This window comes from Macrotis lagotis, chromosome 1 (genome assembly GCF_037893015.1).
Source record: "Macrotis lagotis isolate mMagLag1 chromosome 1, bilby.v1.9.chrom.fasta, whole genome shotgun sequence".
Classification (NCBI taxonomy): domain Eukaryota; kingdom Metazoa; phylum Chordata; class Mammalia; order Peramelemorphia; family Peramelidae; genus Macrotis; species Macrotis lagotis.
In genome coordinates this window covers 795,505,439-795,528,397 of record NC_133658.1, presented here as the reverse complement: position 1 = coordinate 795,528,397, position 22,959 = coordinate 795,505,439, and the positions used below count along the sequence as shown (strand labels likewise).

The 22,959-nt window shown below is 44.6% G+C and overlaps 1 protein-coding gene across 5 annotated transcripts in view; it reads right to left on the bottom strand.

The window, feature by feature from the left end:
• Positions 1-6,937: 6,937 nt before the first annotated feature.
• Positions 6,938-22,959, bottom strand: part of CEP164 (centrosomal protein 164) — a 79,475-nt gene continuing 63,453 nt past the window's right edge. For 2 of the 5 annotated variants that reach the window (XM_074216769.1, XM_074216770.1), the window contains 16 exons: positions 20,692-20,769; positions 18,876-19,007; positions 18,152-18,274; positions 17,275-17,418; positions 16,836-16,919; positions 16,670-16,738; positions 16,223-16,398; positions 15,393-15,522; positions 14,979-15,046; positions 14,309-14,516; positions 13,091-13,198; positions 11,711-11,822; positions 10,739-11,104; positions 10,202-10,268; positions 9,017-9,139; positions 6,939-8,825 (listed from right to left, as the gene is read on the bottom strand). In XM_074216769.1, the coding sequence (XP_074072870.1) occupies positions 8,729-8,825; positions 9,017-9,139; positions 10,202-10,268; positions 10,739-11,104; positions 11,711-11,822; positions 13,091-13,198; positions 14,309-14,516; positions 14,979-15,046; positions 15,393-15,522; positions 16,223-16,398; positions 16,670-16,738; positions 16,836-16,919; positions 17,275-17,418; positions 18,152-18,274; positions 18,876-19,007; positions 20,692-20,769 (2,085 nt within the window). In that variant the 3' untranslated portion in view covers positions 6,939-8,728. Of the gene's footprint in view, positions 8,826-9,016; positions 9,140-10,201; positions 10,269-10,738; positions 11,105-11,710; positions 11,823-13,090; positions 13,199-14,308; positions 14,517-14,978; positions 15,047-15,392; positions 15,523-16,222; positions 16,399-16,669; positions 16,739-16,835; positions 16,920-17,274; positions 17,419-18,151; positions 18,275-18,875; positions 19,008-20,691; positions 20,770-22,959 lie in introns of all 5 variants that reach the window. The other 3 variants (XM_074216772.1, XM_074216773.1, XM_074216771.1) reach the window with 2 other exon arrangements.

Below are 22,959 nucleotides of genomic sequence, written 5' to 3'. Positions count from 1 at the left end.
TAAACAGAAAGACTAAAATGTAAGCTCCTTGAGGAGCTTATTATTTTTTCCTGTATCTCCCACAGTGCCAGATACATTGTTGATATTAATAAACCACCCCAATGATGATAAGACCAGGGTGAGCCTGACTTTTAAGAAATAATGATTGGGGCAGCTAGGTGGCGCAGCGGATAGAGCACTGGCCCTGGAGTCAGGAGTACCCCAGTTCAAATCCGGCCTCAGACACTTAATAATTACCTAGCTGTGTGGCCTTGGGCAAGCCACTTAACCCCATTTGCCTTGCAAAAACCTAAAAAAAAATGATGAATGTCTGGTTAAAATGTATTCATGATTCTAGATAGGGAAACAATGTTACCAAGAGAAATGTTGTCTATCTACTATTTCTTCAAATACTTGAATGCTTGCTCCTCACATCTGTGCTGTATTTTAAAAGGTTGGTAGGATATGATTGGCTGCAAAAAGACTGATGAAAGAGCTCAAGAGATGTTCCATGTGCATTAATTGAAGGAGTTAGGGTTATTTGGCCTGAAGAGAACTATGTAGAATGTGGTAGAAGTTCTTAAATAGTTGGCACACCAAAGATCAGACATGTGCCGCTTGTTCCCAGGAGGAGGAGCAGCAAAGGACATTAGCCACAGAAAATAAGAGGTCTTCCCAGACTTGCCTATCACTGCTAGGCTGCCTAGTCTCCCCTGGAACCAGATTCTTACCCTGAAGTCTCCCTGTGCCATGCTGACATCATCACCCCTTTAGTAAATTCTACTTGGGAAGCCTCATTTTGGGGGTGAGCCCAGGCTGGTCATGCTTCATTCCCCTTTCAGATCCGCCTCTGAACTTCACCATCAGCCCCTAGTGCCATTATCTTGCCTCCCCTCTCCTCTCCACTCTCAATTCTTGCCCCATTAAAAGGTAAGCTTCTAGGGGCGGCTAGGTGGTGTAGTGGATAAAGCACTGGCCTTGGAATCAGGAGTACCTGGGTTCAAATCCGGTCTCAGATACTTAATAATTACCTAGCTGTAGCTGTATGGCCTTGGGCAAGCCACTTAACCCCATTTGCCTTGCAAAAACCTAAAAAAAAAAAAGGTTAAGCTTCTTGAAGGCATGTTCTCCTCTTTGCCTGTATTTGTATTCTCACATATTGGTAATTGCATTGGCACACAGTAAAACCCTAATATTCAATGTCTGTCTGCCTACTTTTCCATTATCATGAAAAATTCCCTAACAATTAGAGCTGTCAGGGCAGCTAGGTGGCGCAGTGGATAGAGCACTAGCCCTGGAGTCAGGAGTACCCCAGTTCAAATCTGGCCTCAGACACTTAATAATTACCTAGCTGTGTGGCCTTGGGCAAGCCACTTACCTCCATTTGCCTTACAAAAACCTTAAAAAAAAACAAGCAAAAAAAAAAAATTAGAGCTGTCCAAAAATTGGAAAAGGTTGCTTCTAAAGGAATTGGGTTGAACTCAAAACTTTCAAAGAAATGTAAATGGGGGAAAATGATTATTTAAAAAATGAAGGAATTGGGTTTCCCCTCAACTGGAGACCTGCAAGCAACTATGAGGTATATTACAGAACAAATATGGAGCAACCTGGGCCCTCAAATCCCTCCCTCAAGCAGCTATCCTACCAGTCTTGTCACAAATAATACCAACTAGTCTAGGAAGCCACTCCCTGTGAGATACTACCTGCCACTATCTCTCCCAGTATATTCAGCCTTAATTCTCTACCACCCTCTGAATTTCTCTTCCTCTATGCTCTTTATATCCTTCCACTATATTAGTAAGACTGGGATCTAGATTTAGGGGAACTGTTGAGGCCACTCATTCAACTAGGTAACTTTCTCTCTTTCTCTGGGCCTTATAACATTTCCTTATCTAGAAAGTTAGAAGAATTCCAAGGTCATTTCTACCTCCATGTCTATGATCCTCCATCTCTTTCACATTCTTTCCATCTTCTGATGCTCAGCTGAAATCCTTTGTTTGCCTGATCACTTTTATTTAGCTTTTTAAAAAATTTTTTTGAATTTTACAATTTTTGCCTCAATCTCACTTCATCCCTCCCACCCCCCCCCACAAAAGGTAATCTGATAGTCTTTACAATATTTCCATGCTATACAATGATCAAAATTGAATGTGTTGAGAGAAAAACCATATCCTTAAGGAAAAAATAAAATATAAACTATAGCAAACTTACATAATACATAACTTTTTTTTTTAAATTAAAGGCAATAGTCTTTGGTCTTTGTTTAAACTCCACAATTCTTTCTTTGGACACATAGCTGGTATTCTCCATCACAGATACCCTAAAATTGTACCTGATTATTGCACTGATGAGATGAGCAAATCCATTAAGGCTGATCATCATCCCCACATTGCTGTTATAGTGTACAATGTTCTTTTGCCCCTCTTGACAAGCTCACATTCCCGGGCACCCTCTACAAATGTGACTTCCTTCTATCCCAAATATGGACACACAAGTCTGCCCTCTACCTCTTCAAAGCCTAACCATCACCTTTAAAAGCTCTCTCCACCCTATTCAGCTCCTTAGTACTGACATTATGGACCTTTGAGTTACTTTTCCTTCTTACCAACATGTTCAGTTCCAGTCTCACAGACTTTTTCTTCACCCTAACCCTAATCCTTTCGAATATTCCCATGTCTTCAACCTAGCCAACTCCCATGACCTCTGCCTACAACTCAATCGCCTACACAGAGAAGTGGTCACAGCTCAAAGACACCCATTTCTCCCTGCACCATTCTACTGAATTTGGCCAATGTATTAGAATTTCTCATTTCAGCTCTGTGAAGAGGGAGTCCAAGTTTGATATAGGTTAGATTCAGTGACCTCTGAGGTCCCATACATTCATATAGATTCTCTATTAAGGTCTTATTGTCCCAGCTCACAAACCCAGTTCAGTTACACTCCTGGAAAGCCTTCCCTTATCTGGGATCTGATTCTTGACCCAACCTAAAAGGGACCTTTTTCTGAACAGCTGGCACACCAAAAACTGGGCCAGGATATATCAGGGGAAAACAAACACTGACCCTATTCAGCAAGAGAGTTGGGGTAGCTTAGGGAGAAAGGGAAGAGAATTTTAAAATAATTTTGGGGGGCAGATCCTTAATATATAAACTCTGTTGGGTTTCCCTGAAAATTTGTTCCTACTAATTTGATGTTGCATGTCAGTTGTTCCATTGAAACAGGGAAAAATTCATCCTAATTTTGGCAGCCTCATATTTTTCAGGGTTCATTTTACATCTAAAGGGAGGTGGAGAGGAAGGAAATGCCAAAAAGTTTTCGGGAGCTGTCTGCCTTTGGCTGATAGGTGGTTTTGGGTGAACTACTCTAAAAGCATTGCCAATTAATGAAAACCTCACAGGACCAGAAGTTGGGAGACTCAGATTCTAATACCAAATCTGTCAGTAGTTAGCCAGTAATGTGACCTTGAACAAATTATATTATCTTCTCTGGGCCTCAGTTTCTTCATTTGTCTCTCTATGAGCATAATCTCAGATATTGTTCACTACCCTTGGATAAGTCCTTTAACTTAAGTCTTGTTCTCATCTCTAAAATTAGGGAACTGAGAACCACACCAGGAGTTCCTAGACCCTTTGACAACCTAATGAAGCCTGTGGATGGACTCCTTTTTATTTTTAATTTAATATGTTATTTTTTCCCCAATTACATGTAAATCTTAATTTTCAACATTCATTTAAAAATTTTTTTGAGTTCCAAATTCTTTCCATTCCTTCCCCCCACTGAGAAGGCAAACAATTTGATATAGATTAGAAACATGCAGCCATACAAACCATTTCCATGTTAGTCATAGAAAGAATAAAAAACAAACAAAAACAAAAGAAAAAGTATTCTCTGATCTGTATTCTGTCTCCATCACTGCTTTCTCGAGAAATGGAGAGTATTTTTCATCATAAGTGAATGGATCCCTAAGAAAAACGTTTTTAAATGCATAAAAAAAAGCCCAATGATAGTGATGTATAGTGATCAAAATTAAAACAAGATTCCAGTTTAAGAATTCCTGAACTAGGGGTGGCTAGGTGGTGCAGTGGATAAAGCACTGACCCTGGAGTCAGGAGTACCTGGGTTCAAATCTGGTCTCAGATACTTAATAATTACCTAGCTGTGTGGCCTTGGGCAAGCCACTTAACTCCATTTGCCTTGCAAAAACCTAAAAAAAACAAATTCCTGAACTGGAAGATATTTACCTCTTCCTTCCAGATTTAAAGTAACACCTGAAGTGTTACAAATACACACATTTCAAATTTTTTAAAAAGTGTAGAAAGTTGGTCTTAGTGAGAAAGACAGGCACCTTGATTCTCAGTGTCCTGGGCAACCCTTTAAATGGCACAGTAGGTGACAAAACCCACGAGCAGAGGAAGCTCCTCATCAGGAACACCTTACACTGATGAAATCACAGGTTTATTTTATTTTTTATTTTAATTTTATTTTTAGTTCCATAGTCCCTCCCTCTCTCACCCATTGAGAAGGCAAGAAAAATGATACCCATTACAGATGCCAAATGTATTTCCAAATTAGTCATGAAAGGTCTAGTTAGAGGGGGAAAAAAATCTTGTCAAGAGAATAGGGAGCAAATAGCTCTACAACTTCTGGGTGAGCAGTGGGGTTTGCTCACTAGTAAAAGGGTTCCCTTAGTGCCATATGACAACCCCAGGAAGGGCATCCCTCAGGAGGGTCTCTGGATCCAGAGCAGAGTTGGAAGGGATCTTAAAAGGTTAGCTTAATCTTAACCCTGAAACTGGGGCAAACGAGATTAAGTGACTTACCCAAGGTCACATAGGCAGTGATAAACCAGGATTCCAACCCAGGTCTACTGATTCCAATTCCAATATACTCATTCTACTGTATCCCAAAGGGGAGGCTCTGTATTCATCTGTCCATCCTTCCCATTGTTGTCAGAATTTAGCACCCCTCCAGATACTGCTCCAGGGACAAAAGTCATTGCTATTATCTTTTTTTAGACTAGGAACAGTTGGTCAGCATCTTTTAAGAAATGTGGCCTAAGTCACCCCAAAATACTTGTACACCTTTGGGCCCTGACTTATAGAGGCTGCAAACCTAAGCATTCTTGATTAATCCTGTCTCTCTCACACACACATGCATGTACAAATTCACACGCATACTCACATTCATACTCATACTCATTCTCACACTCACACAGAAATCCAAGTTTGCTACAAGCTCAGGAGGTATTCACTCAGGGTCCCTTCTTACAAGGGGAAGAGGGGCAAAAGAAGAATAAATGTGGGAGCTGGATTGTCCATCATCCTGAAATTCTGAAGCTTGATTGTCTGTACCACTCTCATAGCATTTATAGAAGCAGCAAATCCTAAGAAATGGAGAGGAATTTCAAAACCATCAAATTCAGTTTCCTAATAGATACATCCCTGAGGTCATCCAGCCTCTTCCTGAACAACTCTAGGGACAGAAGGGTGGCAGCCAAGTTAATCAGTCCATGAGGTAACAATGGACAACTGTTAAAAAAAAAAAGTTTTCCTCATTTTGACATGAAATCTGCTTCCTTGTAACTTTTACCCACTGTGCCTAGTCCTCTTCTACAGCCACAAAGAGTTAGTCTATCTCCTTTTCTCCATGACATTTCAAATATTAAGACTTCTCTATTCTACACTTAAAGGAGGAAGGGAATAAGCATCTTAATCTATATCACTACCTATGTGCCAATGTGCAAAAAAACTTTTACAAATATCTCATATCAACCCTGAGAGGCAGGACCTCTTATTATCCCTGTTTTGCATTTGAGGAAACTGAGTCAAAGTTTAAATTACTTACCCAGTTCACCAGCTAGTTAGTTTGAGTCAGGTTTTTAACTTGGGTCTCACACAAGCCCAGGGCACTACTCAGCTCATTCAAATGCCCTTTAAATAACACTATTTGAGCCCAGCTTAGCACCTCTCTGGCCCATCTTTGCACATGCTCATTTAACAATGCATCTATTAAAATGTGGTTCTCATAACTCTACACAAAATGCTAAATGTGATTTCACAGGCAAAGTAAAGGAAAAGCAGCTCCCTCATCATTCTAGACACCATGGCTTCCATTAATGTCTAAATTAGCCTATTTAGCTGCCGGTTTATATTTTGTCTGCAGTCAACTAAAACTCCCCAGTCCTTTTTGTATAAAGTAATGTCAGGTCTCATCTCTTCTCTATTTGCACAACTGATTTTGTTTTTTAACCCAAGTGCAGGACTTTACATTTATTCAAATTAGAGAGCTTTAAATATTCCGCTGCCCTGGGTTGTATGTACACATCATCTCCTTGATGAGACTGCAAACCCCCTAACAGCAGGAAACCTGCCTTTTACAATTCTGTAACATCCATAGTGGCTTGCACAGGTAAATACATTGAGTAAATGAATTTATGAATAATGGGGATCCAGGAGACCCAAAGGACAGTTTTAGAGATAATCACAGTAGAAAAGTCCTCTGGGGAAGTGAACTAACTCAACTAAACACAGGCTATTAAAAATCCAAACCCTGTTTGGCTCTTAAAGGACTTCACACCTGAGTAGGCAGCCCCCCAATCTTCTAAAGTGCACCCCAGGCAGAAGCAGTTTTGTTCTAACAGAAGGGAAAATTCCTGGTCTCTCTCAAGAGGTCAGCCCATGTCTGTCTCCCTAGAGGATTGGTGAATATGGCCAGGTGCAAGTTTAGGATTCAAGGTAGCACAACAATTTTATCACTTCCTAAGAAGCAGAGGAAGTGCCAAGATGAGGAAGTCCCACTCTCAAATCATCTTTAATCTCAGTTCCTAAGAAGGAGGTAACAACAATTTTCTTTTTTTTTTTAGGGTGGTTTTTTTTTGCAAGGCAAACGGGGTTAAGTGGCTTGCCCAAGGCCACATAGCTAGGTAATTATTAAGTGTCTGAGACCAGATTTGAACCCAGGTACTCCTGACTCCAGGGCTGGTGCTTTATCCACTACGCCACCTAGCTGCCCCATTACGCCACCTAGCTGCCCCATTACGCCACCTAGCTGCCCCAACAATTTTCAAAGAGAAAGAGACACCATCCACACTGAATTGTAGAAAAATGACCCATGGAGGTTTAATTGATATAGAAAACATGGGGCAAGACCAGCTGGACTGATTGTCACCACAGTTGTTAAGCACACACAAGCCATTCCTAAACCTCACAGCATCAGTCAAGTTAACAAAATGGGAATCCTCTGAGAGGTAGGGCTTCAGTCTCAGTTTAACCCCTGAGGAAGGGGTTAAAAAGCAACCTGTCTCTAGGTTTGTCCTCTATGAGAAAGGCAGGAGAGGGCAGTTTCCATGCTGAAGAGTGCTAAGCCCAGCTCCACAGCCTTAAAGACAGAAAAATGTTGACTTCCACTGAGACAACCTCCCCAGAAGTCCCGACCAAACCCCATCAAAGAGCCCACTTGTCTGTCAGCTGGTTGAAGGAACCTGCAGGGATCCCTCTCTCCAGAGTCAGGACAGCTCCAGACCCCCTCCTCCAATTGCTCAACCTCTCATGCAGAGACTTCCACTGGTACAAGATATCTCACTGTCTACAGCAACACTCAAAAGATTAGAGAGGAGGAAGAAAGGGCAGGAAGAGAAAAAAGAATTGGTTGAAATGCAAATGTTTTTATCCAAACAAGCCTGGTGAGAAAAGGTGGGAGGAAAGGAAGAACTACAAGTAGTCAAGGTGACCTGCGAACTGAAAAGGTAATTGGAAAGAGGCTGAGGACAACCCCATTCCCTTTTCTAATGGCTTTTGGTCTAGCTAGGGAAAGCCACAAGTTTAACACCTGAGGGTCACAGAATAGGGTCCTCTAAAGAGGTCTGCCAGGCTCCATCTTCCCAGAAAGTCTGACTCTCAAGGTCCTCCTTTGCCCAAGCTGAAGGAAGGACCCATCTGTCTGTGGGAACCCAGGAACAAAAATGGAACAGGTTTCCCTCAGTCACATGGGGCCATCTAGCAAAGGCAGGGGGAAGATTCAGGGATGTCTCATCTCTCTGGGACCCTACATCAATCTGCCTCGAGAAAGGCTCTGGAAAGCTGACCACACACCTGAGACAGCCTGAGTCATTGTGCAAAAAAGGAATCATTAAAAAAGCCAGAGGGCCCTAGTGCCCAGCTGCTGAGGTATTAGCTCAAAGGAAACAAATTTAGAACAGAGCTATTCCCCAAGAAGCACCAGGTCCTGGAGGGACCATGCTTTGGAGAGGCGATTCATCCACACCTTAATCTTCCCCAGTACATCAAGAGCTACAAAACTGGCTACTCTAGACCTTTCCAAGATACCCTTGAGACCTGAGAGAAAGAATTAGGTCCCCTAGAAGGGCTAAGGCCACTCCCTGAAGGGGAGTCCTGGGTTTCCTTACATCAGGTCCCCTTCAGCCCCACCCCACTCCTCCTTCCACAGGGGCTGTCAGTCCTACCTTATCCTGCACTGGTATGATAATACAGGCCCTAGTGGGTCACAGAAGCTCAAAACTTTTCTGTCTGGGATTCATCATGGGGTTCTCAGAAGGTGTGGCTTGCTACATTCCTTCCACTGCCCCTTACCCCATTATCACTCCTATGCCTTCCCCCAAGTCCTGAGAGGGTCAGGCTTTTATAGCAGAGTAACGATGGATCAGGGACAATAAAGTGCAGGAAGCTCCTTAGGCACTTGGTCTAAGACAAGGGAGACCTGGAAAGCCCTATGCCCTTCTGCCTCAAGGGCCTTAATAGTGATAAACCTTCAGCTTGTTGTTTACATCCAGGTCCAGCTGCAGCAGGCCAGAGGTAGCCAAGGACTTGGGTGAGGTGGAGAAGAGGGATCTGGGAACACTGTGAAGGAAAAGCTAAGATTGACTGGAGCAAAGATACAGAGGGAGTGAGTGTCATGGGATCCCCACCAAAGCCCCAGGGGTACATGTAGCACATATCCTTTATGCTTAGTCAGGTATTCCAGCCTTCCCCCACCCAACATGTGAACACACAAAGGCAAAGAAATAAGCAGGAAAGGATACACCTTAGGGTCCTTCTTCATATGTTCTAGCCACTTCCTATTGGACTCCATCAGGCCTTGAAAGTTGGCACCACTGGTCTGAGACATCTGTGAGTGGGTGCGATTTAACTGGCGGAGCTGCTCACTGAATCACAAGGGCAATGAGGGTGAGATGGCAAAGAGAACAGACAGAAAGAGGAAACCAAAAAGAAGCTGAAAATGCAGGGCTCCATGTAGAGAAGAAACATCATCTCCATTTGGATCTTTCCTCCCCTCTGCACCAGGCCCCATTTGCTCTCTTTTCTGTGACCTAGGGAGGGAAAATCTAAAAAGACATAAGCAGCCTGGCTCTAAGCTGCTGCCAGTCTCTGGATTCGTTTTCCATCACAAAGCCTCAATTGACAAGACCTGAGGATTCCACAACTTCCCCGTCAAATAGCATCTTTTTTTTCCCCAGCAATAGGGTGGAGAAAGAGGAAGATTCCTTCCTTAGGAGAACACCAATGCCTCAGATCTAGATTTGCTCATCTACTTTTTGCCAGTACTGGAGCAAAATACTCTGACCCCTTTCCCCCCACAACCCTATGAAGCAACCAGAATTTTTTTGAGGGAGAAAAAGAATATTCAGGAAAAAAAATGAAGAAGGGGGTGGAATGCAGAAGACATGGCAAAGAGGGATGAACAAGAAATGAGAAAATAACAATAGGTTTAAGTAATTGCCCTCTTGTTTTCCTATTCCAAATGCTGCTTATCAGGAACTAGGGGTGCCCTAGGGCAGGCTACCAACTCAAAAGATAGTCTTTAGGAGCTCCAATGACTAGAAAGGGCAGGAAGGTGTCCTCAAGGCAGATTTTTCATGCTCAATTGTCAGGATTTCTCTAATGGGAAGCCTTTGGAGATAGGTCAGGTAAACTCTGGCACCTGGGTTTCTCCTACTGGATTTCCTTCTACTGAGCTGCTCCCATTGGATGTCTCTCATAGTGACAAATGGAATCTTGTAAGTTGATGGGGCAGGTGTGGAATAGGGTTAAATCACCCAAACTTTTGTGAAGGAGAGGGTGGTCATGCTAATTGGGGCCCCCCCTCCCCATCTTTTTTGGAAGACAGACAAGATCTGCTTTTCCCCAGCAGTCTTATCCCTTGGGAAGAAATGGGGAGCAGCCCATATTCACAGCAGTGACTAGAGGAAAGAGATCAGGAAGCTTACCTGGCAGATACATAGCCCAACCTATTGTCCAGAGGAGTTGGGCTACCACTAAGTAATGGGACTCCAGCTGAAAAACATCAAAAAATAGCTAGAAAGACTCAATCTCAATTGCTATTCCCATCCTAATCTAGTTGGCTCTTTTGGAAGTAGTAGCATTCTTCCATTTCATTTCCAAACTTTAATTTTTCCAGGGAGGAAATGGGAGATATTTCCCCAGGCACTCATATCTCTAAGGTAGTAGGGACATTTGTTGTATCCTTGCATAGAGAAGGTATAGATGACTTCTCAGCTCAAATATTCAGTGAGAGCACTCCATCAGGTCAGCTTCTAGGCAAACTATCATAAAGGCCTACAGTTTCCCAAATTCTTCTTTTTTGCAGATTCATTTAATTTTGAAACATGGTTTCTTTCACATAATGACCTATGGATTGCCTGTATACAGGTGGGTGAACTATACAATGAAGAAGACACAATTAATGGGGGGCAGGTGGGGAGAATCAGCTGAAGGCCAGAAACAGGTTCCTGGAGGAGACTTACCTGGAAAATATTTATGCCATTTCTCCACAAGAAAGTTGTCCACTGACTGAGTAACTGAAGAAGAGAGCTCAGATCTTGTTCTGGGGACCCAGGCCCACTGATCAGGAAGAGGGATACCAGTGGAGGGAATTAAAGGGGTAGGGGTCGAAACTCTGGCCATAGAAGGATGAATGGAGATGGGAGTGGTCTTGGAGGGCAGGGGAGGCATCTGAACTTGTGTTGAAGTTAAGATAGGTGATGGTTGGATGCTGAGGGTGCCTAAGACACTTAGTACCCCGTTGAGCTCATTGGTGATTCTCTGTAAGGAGTTGCTCAGGTACTGGATCTTGTTGAGCTGGGGTAAAGGCATGTTTGACACTGGATCCCCTAAAAGGAAAGATGTTGGTGGTAAAGGAGAAATTTAGGGGCCATCTCCAAATCATCCAGTGTATCTAGCTTCTCGCAATGGTCCCTCTTCTGTGGTCAGCCACAGGGTTCCTGACCTGCCTTTCTAAACCCATTTCTGTATCACAGGCTATTGGTTTTAAGCAAACTGTAGCATCAGTCTTCTGATTGAGAGCTGAAATATCCTAAAAGGGTCTTCTTTGACCTGGTGGGAATGTCAAAGTTCACCTAGAAAGAAAACCCTCAAAGCTCAGACTCTCTCATGGCTAAAGGAAGCCCAAGCTTTTTTTAGAACAGACACTGATTCCCCAGATGCCAGGACAAGATAACAGCAAAGAGGTCCAAAAGAGGGAAAGGGATTTCTGTCCATTTGATGGTCATCATTAACAGAAGAGAAATTCTGAAAGCTGGGAGCTGGAGAGGAGAGAATTAAATGAGGAAACAAATCTCAGTGACGGGGAGAACCCTAAGGAGAACTGAGAGTGACAGCTCCACTTTCCTTCCCCTGAGTCTTCATAAATGCTGTGGGACACTTCGTTTTTTACTTTACACTTGTTACCTCCCCATTCCCAGTCAAACACTACTCACCAGGGGCCAGAGAGGTCTCAGAGCTTGCACTGCTGGAGTCTTCAAAATCACTCACGTCAAAGGTTACCACCTTCTTAGAGGAAGCTCCTCTCAGTGTATCCTCATCTGAAAGCTAATTGGAGATGGAGACAGTTGGGACCTGTCCTTCTTATGGACGCAATGCCCTCCTGCCCACATGACCAATCTGAGGGCAGCAAAGACCTGACAAAGACAATTTAACTGCAACAAAAAAGAGCAGAGTAGCCAATATGGGACTAATTGCTCTCTTAACTAGAGAACCTGACCCCAGAGGCAGGACAAAGTTATCTGTGCAACGCTGGGCAAGATTTGAAAATGTCTATCATCTTCGCCACTCCTCCCCTGACCCTTGCACTGCCCACTCCCTCCCATGTATGTGAATTGTTACTAGTAGGTTACTGTCTTGATGGAGGGATTGCATTCTCTGGCAGTAAAAATATCTGTATTTATAAATAACAAGTTAACATATTTATAGTGCTTTAAAGTTTACAAAGCAAACTGCTACATATGCTAATTCATTTGATCCTCTTAAAAACCCTGTGTGATAGATACTATCATTCTCCTCAATTCATATATGGGAAATCCAAAGTATGGGGAAGTTAAGTGACTTGACAGTTAAGTTTCTGAGATAGAATTCAAACTCAGGTCTTTCTGACTCCAAGTCCCATGTTCTATCCACCATACCACCTTAGGGAGCTACTTAGCTTACCTACCACTAGTCCCAGTGTTAATCTGGTTCCCACCCTTCATTCAGAAGATGGCCTAATTCTTCCCCTAGAAGCTACTTCCCCTTGGTTCTTACCTAACCCCCTTGGAGCTAACTATCCATTGGTAGTTAGGTCATCAAAGGAGAAGGGGTTTAGACCAATACAGCTGTGTGGACAGAGGTCCTTTTCAATACCCCATGGATGCAATTATTATCTTATTGTATGACATGGGTGATGGGAAAGTATGAGTTAGGGAGAGGATTGCCATGTGCTCAGAAACTACAAGTACACTCAGCCTCAAAAATCACATTTGAGATTACCATTATCACCAAAAAAAAAAAAAACCACAGGAACTTGAGTCATCTGATCCAATCACCTTGTTTACAAATGAGGAAACTGAAGTCAAGAAAGGCTACATGAACTCTTGAGGTCACAAAGCTGGAAAGTACAGAAAGCCAAGGGACTTCAGATTCAGGCATGATGCCTCCTTTAATCTATCTCAAAATCCAGCCTAGTTATTCCCAAGCTTTCTCCCTAAATCCTGGACCCAGACTTTCCTACCCCAAAGCAGAAGAGATAATCTATGTCTTCCGAGCAAAAGAAAGATAGCATTCACAGCTCTTCTACCCTGAGGATAAAGCTGAGGGGGCTGTACCTCTTCCCGAAGGGAAGTCTCCAGTTGACTCAACTTCTCCTCTTTTTTCTTCAGTAGAACTTGGCCCTTGCGCATGGCTGACCTCATCTCATCCAATTTTTTTGTCTCCTGCAGTCAAGCAAAAATGAATGGAGAAGGAATCAAAGCAGTGACGGAGTCCGGAGCAATGCAGCTGGCTAGGAGAAACAGTGTCAGTGAAGGAAGGGAGCAGATGGGCAGGAGGCAGAGGTGGCAGTGTGCATTAGCCTGACAGTGAGCAGCCCAGGGAATGCCAGCTTTCTGTCCATGCCAAGTGTTCAGCTTGTGGTCAGCCACAGGGTTCCTGCCCTGCCTTTCTAACCCATTCTATATCACAGGATATTAGTTTTAAGCAAACTGTAGCATCAGTCTTCTGATTGAGAGCTGAAATATCCCAAATGGGTCTGTTTTTGCTGGTCAAAATGGTCTGATCAATAGGGTAAGTCTGTGATTTCTACTCAAAAGTATTTTTTTGCAAGAAAGATCCTCAGAATCAACTTCTGCAGAAGGCTGTTCTTGTAATAACAATTGCTAACGTTTACATAGCCCTTTAAGGTTTACAAAGAGCTGTCATATATTATTTCATTTGGACCTCACAACAACCCTGTCGTGATCCCCATTTCACAGTTGAGAAAACTGAGGCAAACAGAGGTTAAGTGACTAGTCTGGGATCATGTGTCGGAGTCCGGATTTGACCTAGGGTCTTCCCAACTCTAAGTCCAGTGCTCTTAAGCACTGAGCCACTACCACCGCTGCTGCCCCCCACCCCAGCAGTTACCTCTGTTTATGTTCAAAAGTATCAACATGATGTCTTTCTTAAAGACTCAAGAGATTTCTTTTGTTTTGGGTTTTTTGTTGTTTTGGGGTTTTTTTAGGTTTTTGCAAGGCAAATGGTGTTAAGTGGCTTGCCCAAGGTCACACAGCCAGGTAATTATTAAGTGTCTGAGACCAGATTTGAACCCAGATACTCCTGACCCCAGGGCCAGTGCTTTATCCACTGCACCACCTAGCCACCCCTCAAGAGATTTCTTGAAGATGTGCTGATTATGATGTAGGCTTCAGAAGCCTGCTTTAACTTGCCTCATCTCTGGATCTGTGCCCAAGATCACTGTCCTAGAATCTAGAAAATACTCCTGACACAGTGCTCCCTGGCCCCAAGCTCTGTCCCACCCTCCAGAGAGAAGATCTGGGCCTTTTTACCTCCTCTAAGTTCTTTTGCATATCTTCTAAGGTATGAGAATTAGGCAAGTCTTCAGAAGTCACCTGAGCAGTGGCCAGGTCCTGGTGCCACTGCTGTTGGGCAGCTTTTAGAGCAGTCTTGCGTTTCCTCATAGAGCGGGTCTGATGGACCAGGAATTCCTTGGCACTGCGAAGGGACACACCCTCCGAGGAGAGATAATGGCGGATACTGGGGGAAGACAGGTCATGAGGGAGCTTCAGAGACAAAAGTCAAAAAGCTTTCATGATAAATTTCTAGTGTCCTCCAGACCCACCAGATTCTCTGGCTGTGCAACCAGAACCAGGAGTGTCTGTAGGTGGAGCCCTCAGGGGCTAAGGATGCTTGGAGAGACTCCCCATGGGGAAGGACTGGGGCCAGGTGACCATCATGAAGCCCATTAGGGGTCATTGACCCTTACCCAAGCTATTGAGCAGAAACCCAAGTTCTCCTTGATATACTTGGACTCTGAACTCCTTGCATGCAAAGATGAAAAAAGATGGATGGCTACAAGGCCTTCCAGTAGATTTCCTTGATTCTCTTCTGATAGCCCACCCCTATCCTCAGCCTTGCTAATGGTAAACTTCCTTTCAATTCATTACTTCCACAAGTATCTATTAAAGTACCTACTACATAGAGAGCAAAAATATTTACTTATCCAACCGGGGAGAGTTTTCCTCATTATCCTGAGAGACGGGGGCAGTTAACTCCTTATTAGGGGTCTAAGAAGGAAAGAGCAGAATCAATCCATAGCAGAGGAATAAGATATCAAATCTGCCAACCTGGAGACAGAAATGATCCTGACAGCCACCCTCACACTGACTTTGCCAAGTTTCCTGCAAAGTCTCCATCTATTTGGGAGTAGCCAAGAAAATGCCTAACCAAACCAGACAGTCCCTTCCTTCACCTAGCTGGAGAAATGGGGAAAAGTTAGGCAGGGATGATGGTACAGCTACCAGAGGGTCTGAACAGAATTGATGAACTATCAAAAGGCTCGTGAAGTCAAGCTGCTTTCCCTCCAGAAGCACGCCACCCTCCTCTTCCTCCTCCAAAGTTGATCTCACTCACGGGTCCAAGGGACTTCCTCAGGTCTTTCAGATGGAGTTCCCCATCATGACGAGGAGAAGCAGTAGTGCTCTCCTCAACAGCCAGCTCGTTCAAAGCATCCTCCTTCCTCTGCACCTCAGCCACCAAATCACTGGAACAGACAGCAAGGAAAACACATTCATGTTCTTTTTTCTTTTTTTTTTTCCAAGGCAATGGGGTTAAGTGGCACAGCTAAGTATTAAGTGTCTGAGGCCAGATTTCAACTCAGGTACTCCTGACTGAAGGGCCGGTGCTCTATACACTGCACCACCTAGCCACATTCATGTTAACAAAGGACTGATCACATATTGATCTGTCTCCAGGTCAGGCAAACACCTGCCTGACCCACTGGAAAGAGCACACTTATATCCTGCTAAAGCCTCATCCCCAGGACCCTCCTGTAGACCACCTGGGGTGGTTCAGCCAGGTGGTGCAGCAGATAAAACTCTGGACCTGGGTTCCAACCTGGCCTCAGACACTTCCCAACTGTGTGACCCCCTGGGCAAATCTCTTAGCCTCTGTCTGCCTCGGTTTTCTCATCTCAGCTGAGATTCTCTTTGGCACAAGCAGGTGCTCTATAATTTTTTATTCACTTCTCCATTCCCTCTCTCCCAGGATTCCTGAAGGAAGGCTGAAGAATCCTATGTGCCACTGCCCCAACACACTCTTTGGGAAACAAGAGCATAGTAGGGGCTGCACTGTCACCTTGAAGACCTCCTTGCCACCAGATCCCAGGAGACCAGTGAAAGAGGCCATCACCAGTTGGGTGTGCCCCCCTCCCCTGCCTGGATTGGGTGCTCCACAAGCCCCACCTGACCCGTCTCTGCAGCCTCTGACTCCGAGCCTGAAGCACCTCCACCTGGGTCTCCAGCTCAGCCTTCCGGGACCGCAGCTCCTCCAGGGTGCGGCGAAGCTGCCGAGTGGACTCCATCAGGTGGGCTTGCTCATTCCTCACTTCCTCTAGGTGCTGGTGGGCAGAGGTGGCTTCCTGAAGGCAAAGGAAGGTTGAGCCAAAGTGGAAAAAGGCTCCTAGAAGGTAGAGCCCCGGAAGGAGAAACAATAGAAAGAAGATCCATATTTCTTCTGCTTCTAAGTCCAAGGGCTTGCTTCCTTCCCCTGCCCCCCACCACCAACTAGTGTCCATCCCATAGCTCTTCCATTTTGGTGGATGCCCAGTATTCTGGACTGTGCCAGAAGGAATGAAGTGGAGAAATGGTGGGGGGGGAGAAAAAGAAGACTAAGGACAGAATAAAACAGACCTCTCTCTCCAAGGCAATTTGCTTCTCTACATCCAGAAGCTGCTGCTTCTTCTTTCTGAGAGTGTTCTCCTAGGATAGGATGAAAGGAGAGATGGGAACTTGCCCCCATTTGGAAGGGCAGGGCCAGGGCCAGGTGTGCCGGGACTCTGCCTCTCCAGTCACTCACTTGCAAATCCATCTGCACCAGTCTGGCCTTGATATCTTTAGTTCTGCAGTCAAGCTCTGCTTCTAAATCCTGGAGCTTCCTTTCCTACATAGAAGGGGAAGATAGAAACAAGGATGTTGCAGACATGAGGCCTGAGGCAAAGCCAAGGGTGGAGGAATCAGGATCCTGAAGTCCCCAGAGGCTGGGCCCCAGACCTCACCTGTGCCCTCCTCCAAGTCACCTCCCCTCTAGTGTTCCAAGGAGCAGGAGAGAAGCGAACTCCCCGCTTGGGCGTTTCTGTTGATGCGCGGAGGGGAGGGCCTCAGAGAGACAGAAAGGTCTAGACCTGATTCCTCCACCCCCCACTCTGCTGCTGCCTTCAGCCAGATAGATGCCCCCAACACTCCAGCTCTGCAGAAGGATGGATGGGGATGGTCCAGAGGGGTTCCCCCTGGCTCACCTGCTCACGGTGCTTGAGCTGGATTTCACTGAGCTGCCTTTCCAGCTCCCGCCGCATGGTTTCCAGCTCCCGATCATGGGCCCGCCGCACACATTCCATCTCACCTGCCAAATTTGTCCGAAGATCCATTCGCTGTTTCCTCTCCTACCGGTGGAAGAAGGGGCCGGGCTGGGTGAGTTGTCACAATCGTAACAGACACAATAGAGAGATGGCCACAGTATTTCTCCCAAACTTGGACAACAAATTCAATGATAGAGTAAATACCATTGACATCAACCCTTACAGAAGAAAAGGCCGGGGTCAAGGAGAAAGGATCTCAATTCCTCAGCTGATCCCTCTCCCCGAGCACCCCCAACACACACAGCCACAGCCACACACATCTCAGAGGCTCATAACCTTCGACTGCCTCCGTTTTCAAACAAAGAACAGTTCTCTTTCAATGACCTCATGACCGGTCAGATCAGTTACTCAATCAGTTGATACCCATATTTTAAGCAATTACTATACGCTAGACCCTGTGAGAAGCATTCAGAATTCAGACAGGAGCCAGCAAAGAGTTCTGGTTCTAAGGAGGGAGACAAAGTGTAAATAACCAGGGAGATCAATGCTTTTCACAGAGAAGAGAACAGGGGAATCTCAGAGGGTCTCAGAGGGGTAGGCAGCAGACCCAGAGAGAACCCCAGCAGAAGGTGAGAGAAGGAGCTGGGGGGAGGGACAGGAGGCACACTGTAGAACTATGGTGCTAAATGACAAACACAGAAAACATTCCTTATCCCTGCATGTTTTTCCATCCACCATCCCTCTGGGTGATTCTCAGCTCATTCATCCAGATTCCTGCCCACTCCAGGTCTGGGAACAGGATGCTCAAGGGACTCACCTCTTCATCATACTGAGCCCTGGTCTCTGCCAGCACTTGTTGGTGTTCCTCCTTCATTTTGTCCAGCCTCCTCTCATGGTCCTTCTCCACATTCTCCCTCTTCTCCCTCAAGAGGTCACTGAGCTGTGGTGAGCCCAGAAAGGCTGGGGTGAGCAGTACCATGCACAGACCCCTCCAGGGTCAGAGGCCCAGAGAGATGCTACCAACACATTCTTTATTTTTTTTTGTTAGGTTTTTGCAAGGCAAATGGGGTTAAGTGGCTTGCCCAAGGCCACACAGCTAGGTAATTATTAAGTGTCTGAGACCGGATTTGAACCCAGGTACTCCTGACTCCAGGGCCGGTGCTTTATCCACTACACCACCTAGCCGCCCCCCAGCACATTCTTTCTGCAGGCCAAGGCTAGTGCCAGGATGGAAGGGGGCAGTGAGTCTATGACACCAAACTGGAAAATGGATACATGTGTCCACCTTGACAGAATGAGCAGGTCAAGGGGCCACCCCAGCCTCCATATCATCCTAGACACCTTTCTAACAGGAAGGAGACCCTTGGAATAGTGTCTGGGGAACCCTGGACAGATTCATGCAAATGGGAGGAAAACGAGTCATCAGAAGCTCAAAGCAGAGTGGAGTCCTTCAGGGTCCATGTGCTCCCCACTTCTCAAGGGATGTGCAGGGCCACTCCTCCCCAGTGGCCTTGGGCAGCCAACAGCAGTCTCTGGCTCACCTCTCTTTCATACTCCATTAGTCGGTAACTTTTCTGTTGGATTCTCTGTTCTTCCTGACCCATCTCTTCCCACAGCTGGGCCTCTTCCTTCCGATGGGCCTCCTCAAACTGCTTCTTCAGGTTGGCCATGATCTGAGGAGGGAGTGAATAGTGCTATGGAAGGAGGGAGGACTATGGGGCAGCATAGGAAAGAGAGGCTGGATTTGGACCCCTAGCTATCCGTGTGATCTGGGCCCTCTAGTCCCTTCCAGCTCTAAATCTATCATGCTATACCTGCAATGGGGGCTCACCACATAAACATTAAGCCCCTATCAAGCAACTGTCATTTACCAAGACCCTACTTTGTGTGAGACACTACATCAGCCACAGGAAGACAAAGGGAAAAATGAATCAGAAGTTGTTCTCCAGAATTGTGAGGGTGTTCTTAATTGCCAAATTTAATGTTCATTCTACTTAACATCTCTGCAGCCTTTGACAGTGTTGATCACACTGTTCTACTTGATATTCTCTTTTCCTTAGGTTTTCAGGATACCCCCTTTGCCCGCTTTTTCACAATCTTCTTTGCTGGGTCCTTATCTAAAACATGCCATCTAATCGTAACTGTCCCTCAGGGTCCTGTCATGGGCTCCTTTCTCTTCTCTCTACTTGCAATCAAGACCTGGATGCAAATCCTGCTAAAGACATAGCCTCGCTTGCAAACCTGGGTAAGTCATATAACTTCTATCAGCTCTAATTTCCCCTGTGCGAGCAAAATGAGATCATCTTTTAGAAGCTCTCTGTAAAACTTAGTTGTCCAAATACCAGCTATTATTAAGGAGAGCTTACTGCCACGGGGAAGACAACAGAGATGTAAATAAATATCAAGTAAATACCATAAATAGATCCTACTGTGTACTTACATTTCATGGGCCGATGGCAACACTGAGGACAACACTACTAGTCGGGGGGTAGGGGACACCTGAATGGAGGGAGCCCTGAAGGAATCTAGGGAAGTTCAAAGGAGCAAGTAGGGAGAGAGCACATTCCAGGCTCTCTCTGAAAGGATAGAAGGCAGATGGAAAACCCAAGTTCAAGGAAGACTGTCTATCAGTCCAGCTGGAGCACAGAACATGTGAAGCTGGAGCCAGACAGTGGGAAGTGTTACATGCGGGACTAGAGAGACTGTATTTGAGGAGGTGATCATCAGAGAACCCCAGGAGATTTTTTAAGCAGATCAAATACCTGGTCAGATTCGTGGCTTTGGAAATTTATTTTGGGAACCATATGGAGGACAAAATGAAAAGAAAAAAAAAATAAGAGATAGAACTACTGTACAGAGTCCAGGTGAGAGGCAAGAAGGACTTCCACTAAGGTTGTGGTAGTGATAGGAAAGAGAAGGAAGGAGTGCAACCTAAGAGATGCTAGGGAGCTAGAACCAATGTAACCTGACAACTGACTGAATATGGAAGAGGAGAGGCAAGTGTCCAGGCTGTGGACACACCCAAGAAAAATGGGCCTGGTCACTGAGGGAGGACCTTCTCTGCCAACCTAAATTATGGTTGTGTTTGTTTTTGTTTTTGCAAGGTAACGGGATTAAGTGACTTGTCCAAGGTCACACAACTAAGTGATTATTAATTGTCTGATACTGGATTTGAACTCAGAACCTCCTGATTCCAGGTTGATGCTCTATCCACTGCGCCACCTAGCTGCCCCCCAACCTTAATTGTGACCAGTGTCCACTGGCACTACAGCTGACTCTTTGGAATCAAGGTGCCCTCATCTCCCTCCTCTAAGCTCGTACCCTAGAGTGGCCTGTCATGAGAAACAGTAGTCTCACCTCACGATGCTTCTCCTCAGCTAAGGCTTGAAGCCTCTCCAGGTTACTTGCATGCTCCTTCTCCAGTGCTGCCATAGCCTGGTGAAAGGGGAAGAAACAAGGAACAATGAAAGAGATAAATAGATGGGGTTCTTGACTAGATACTGCCAAGGAGAGGGAACCATACCATAAACCCATTTCACACTGACTGATGAAAAACTAGAAAAAGACCTGGTGTTGGAGTCAGAAGAACTAGATTCGAGTTCTTATTCTTACAATCATTCAACTGTATGATCATGAACAAAATGCTTAACCCATCTAAGCCTCAGTTTCCTCATTCACAAAATTAGTTTAATACTACTTTTACTACTATCACATGATGTTTGGCCTTTGTTCTCTGAACCACACATCAGGGAGGTGATGCCATAACAAGCAAGTGAATTAGATTTAAATGAAGGGGGGCTGTGCTAAGATACCAACCTCACTTTCTCCTCCAGAGCCATCCATGTCTAGTAATCAAATAAGGATCAGGATCATTTGAGATGGCCTGGGATGCAAGGCAATCAGGATTAAATGACTTGCCCAAGATCACCCAGTTAAGAGGCAGCTAGGTGACACAGTGGATAGAACACCAATCCTGGAGTCAGGAGTACCTGAGTTCAAATCCAGCCTCAGACACTTAATACTTGCCTAGCTGTGTGACGTTAGACAAGTCACTTAATCCTATTGCCTTAAATAAATAGAATTTTTTAAAAAAAGAATTAAAAAAAAATAAAACAGTAAGTGCCAAGTGTCTGGGGTTGAATTCAAACTCCCATCCTCCCGGTTCAAGACTCTATTTACTATCTATTCTCCAACTAGCTGGCTCTCTCACAGGATTTCAGTGAGGACCAAATAAGATAATATACATTCAAACAATGAGAGACTTAGATCTCTTCAGCAATTCAATAATCCAAGACCATTCCAAAAGACTCATGATAGAAAATGCCATCCACATCCAGAGAAGGAACTATGGAGTTTGAATGCAAATCAAAGTATACTATTTTCAATAAATTTGCTTTTTGTTCTTTCTTGTGGTTTTTCCTTTTTGTTCTGATTCTTCTTTCACAACATGACTAATGTGGAAATATGTTCTATATGTATAACATCAGATGGCTTGCTGGCTTGAGGAGGGGAGAAGGAAGATAGGGAGTAAAATCCGGAACTCAAAATCTTACAAATAAACCTATGACATGAAGAATCACATATGATTCTTTGTTTCTCTGAAATTATTCTTCTAATTTCTACAATTTAAAATCAAGTAAGCATCCAAAAAAGCCATGGGTGACTACCCATCCATATTCCCTTAGTTATAGAAAGGATTATAGCCAAACTAATATCTTTCTTGAGTTTAGAAAGGAGTATAGCCAAACTATCATCTTTCTTGAGTTTAAATAAATACATGAAAAAAATGTCATTAATTTCCCTGAGCCCCGCTCCCCTCAGTTCCAAATCTTGCAAAGGATACATAGCTTTGGATATGCCACCATTTAGAGCTTCTCCAATGCCTAAATCCCTGGGAAAACCTGGAAAGGTCTATAGAATTTGCCATTTTGGAGTGAGGAAAGGACCCTGTGTTTTCATTACTATAGGAAATTCCAGATGAGGAAAGTTATTCTCCCAAAAAAGACCAGCACCTGGCTCAGCATTGGATTCTCTTAAGAGAGCTGCCTAGAGCCTTGAAAATTAAGTAATTTGGCTGGTCACACAGCCAGTATGGGCCAACTTTTCAGGTTTCTACTTATTATAATACCTATTTGAAGGGAATGTTAGTTGAATAAAGATGAAGAAAGAGACAAAAAAAAGCATGCTAACTAAGCTCTGAGGAATGTGAGGTCATTTCACCTACCCCACTGGGACAAAGGTAAGGGAGAATCCCCCCAAGAGATTCTGCTTCCAGTTATGGGTGGATGGGGCATGAAGCAGCTATAGGATTACTGTAGGACAAGGATATTTCTCCCCCAGACCCCAATCTATCATAACTGACAAGGGCACGCCTGTTACTACTGTCCCAAGATCAACCCCCATCTTCTAAGAGAAAAATTCTCAAGGTACTTCAAAGTCCCTCACTCCCAAGAGTAACCCTTAGAACAGACAGATTCATTCTAAGCTTCTCTGTTGAATGGATCCAAAGTCACCCTCCTCCCAGATCCATTTGTAAATAACATTCATTATTATGTCCTAACCTCTAAACATGAGTGGTTGATCTTCCTCTTTGCCCTAAACAGAGTCCTAGACCTCATTCCTATT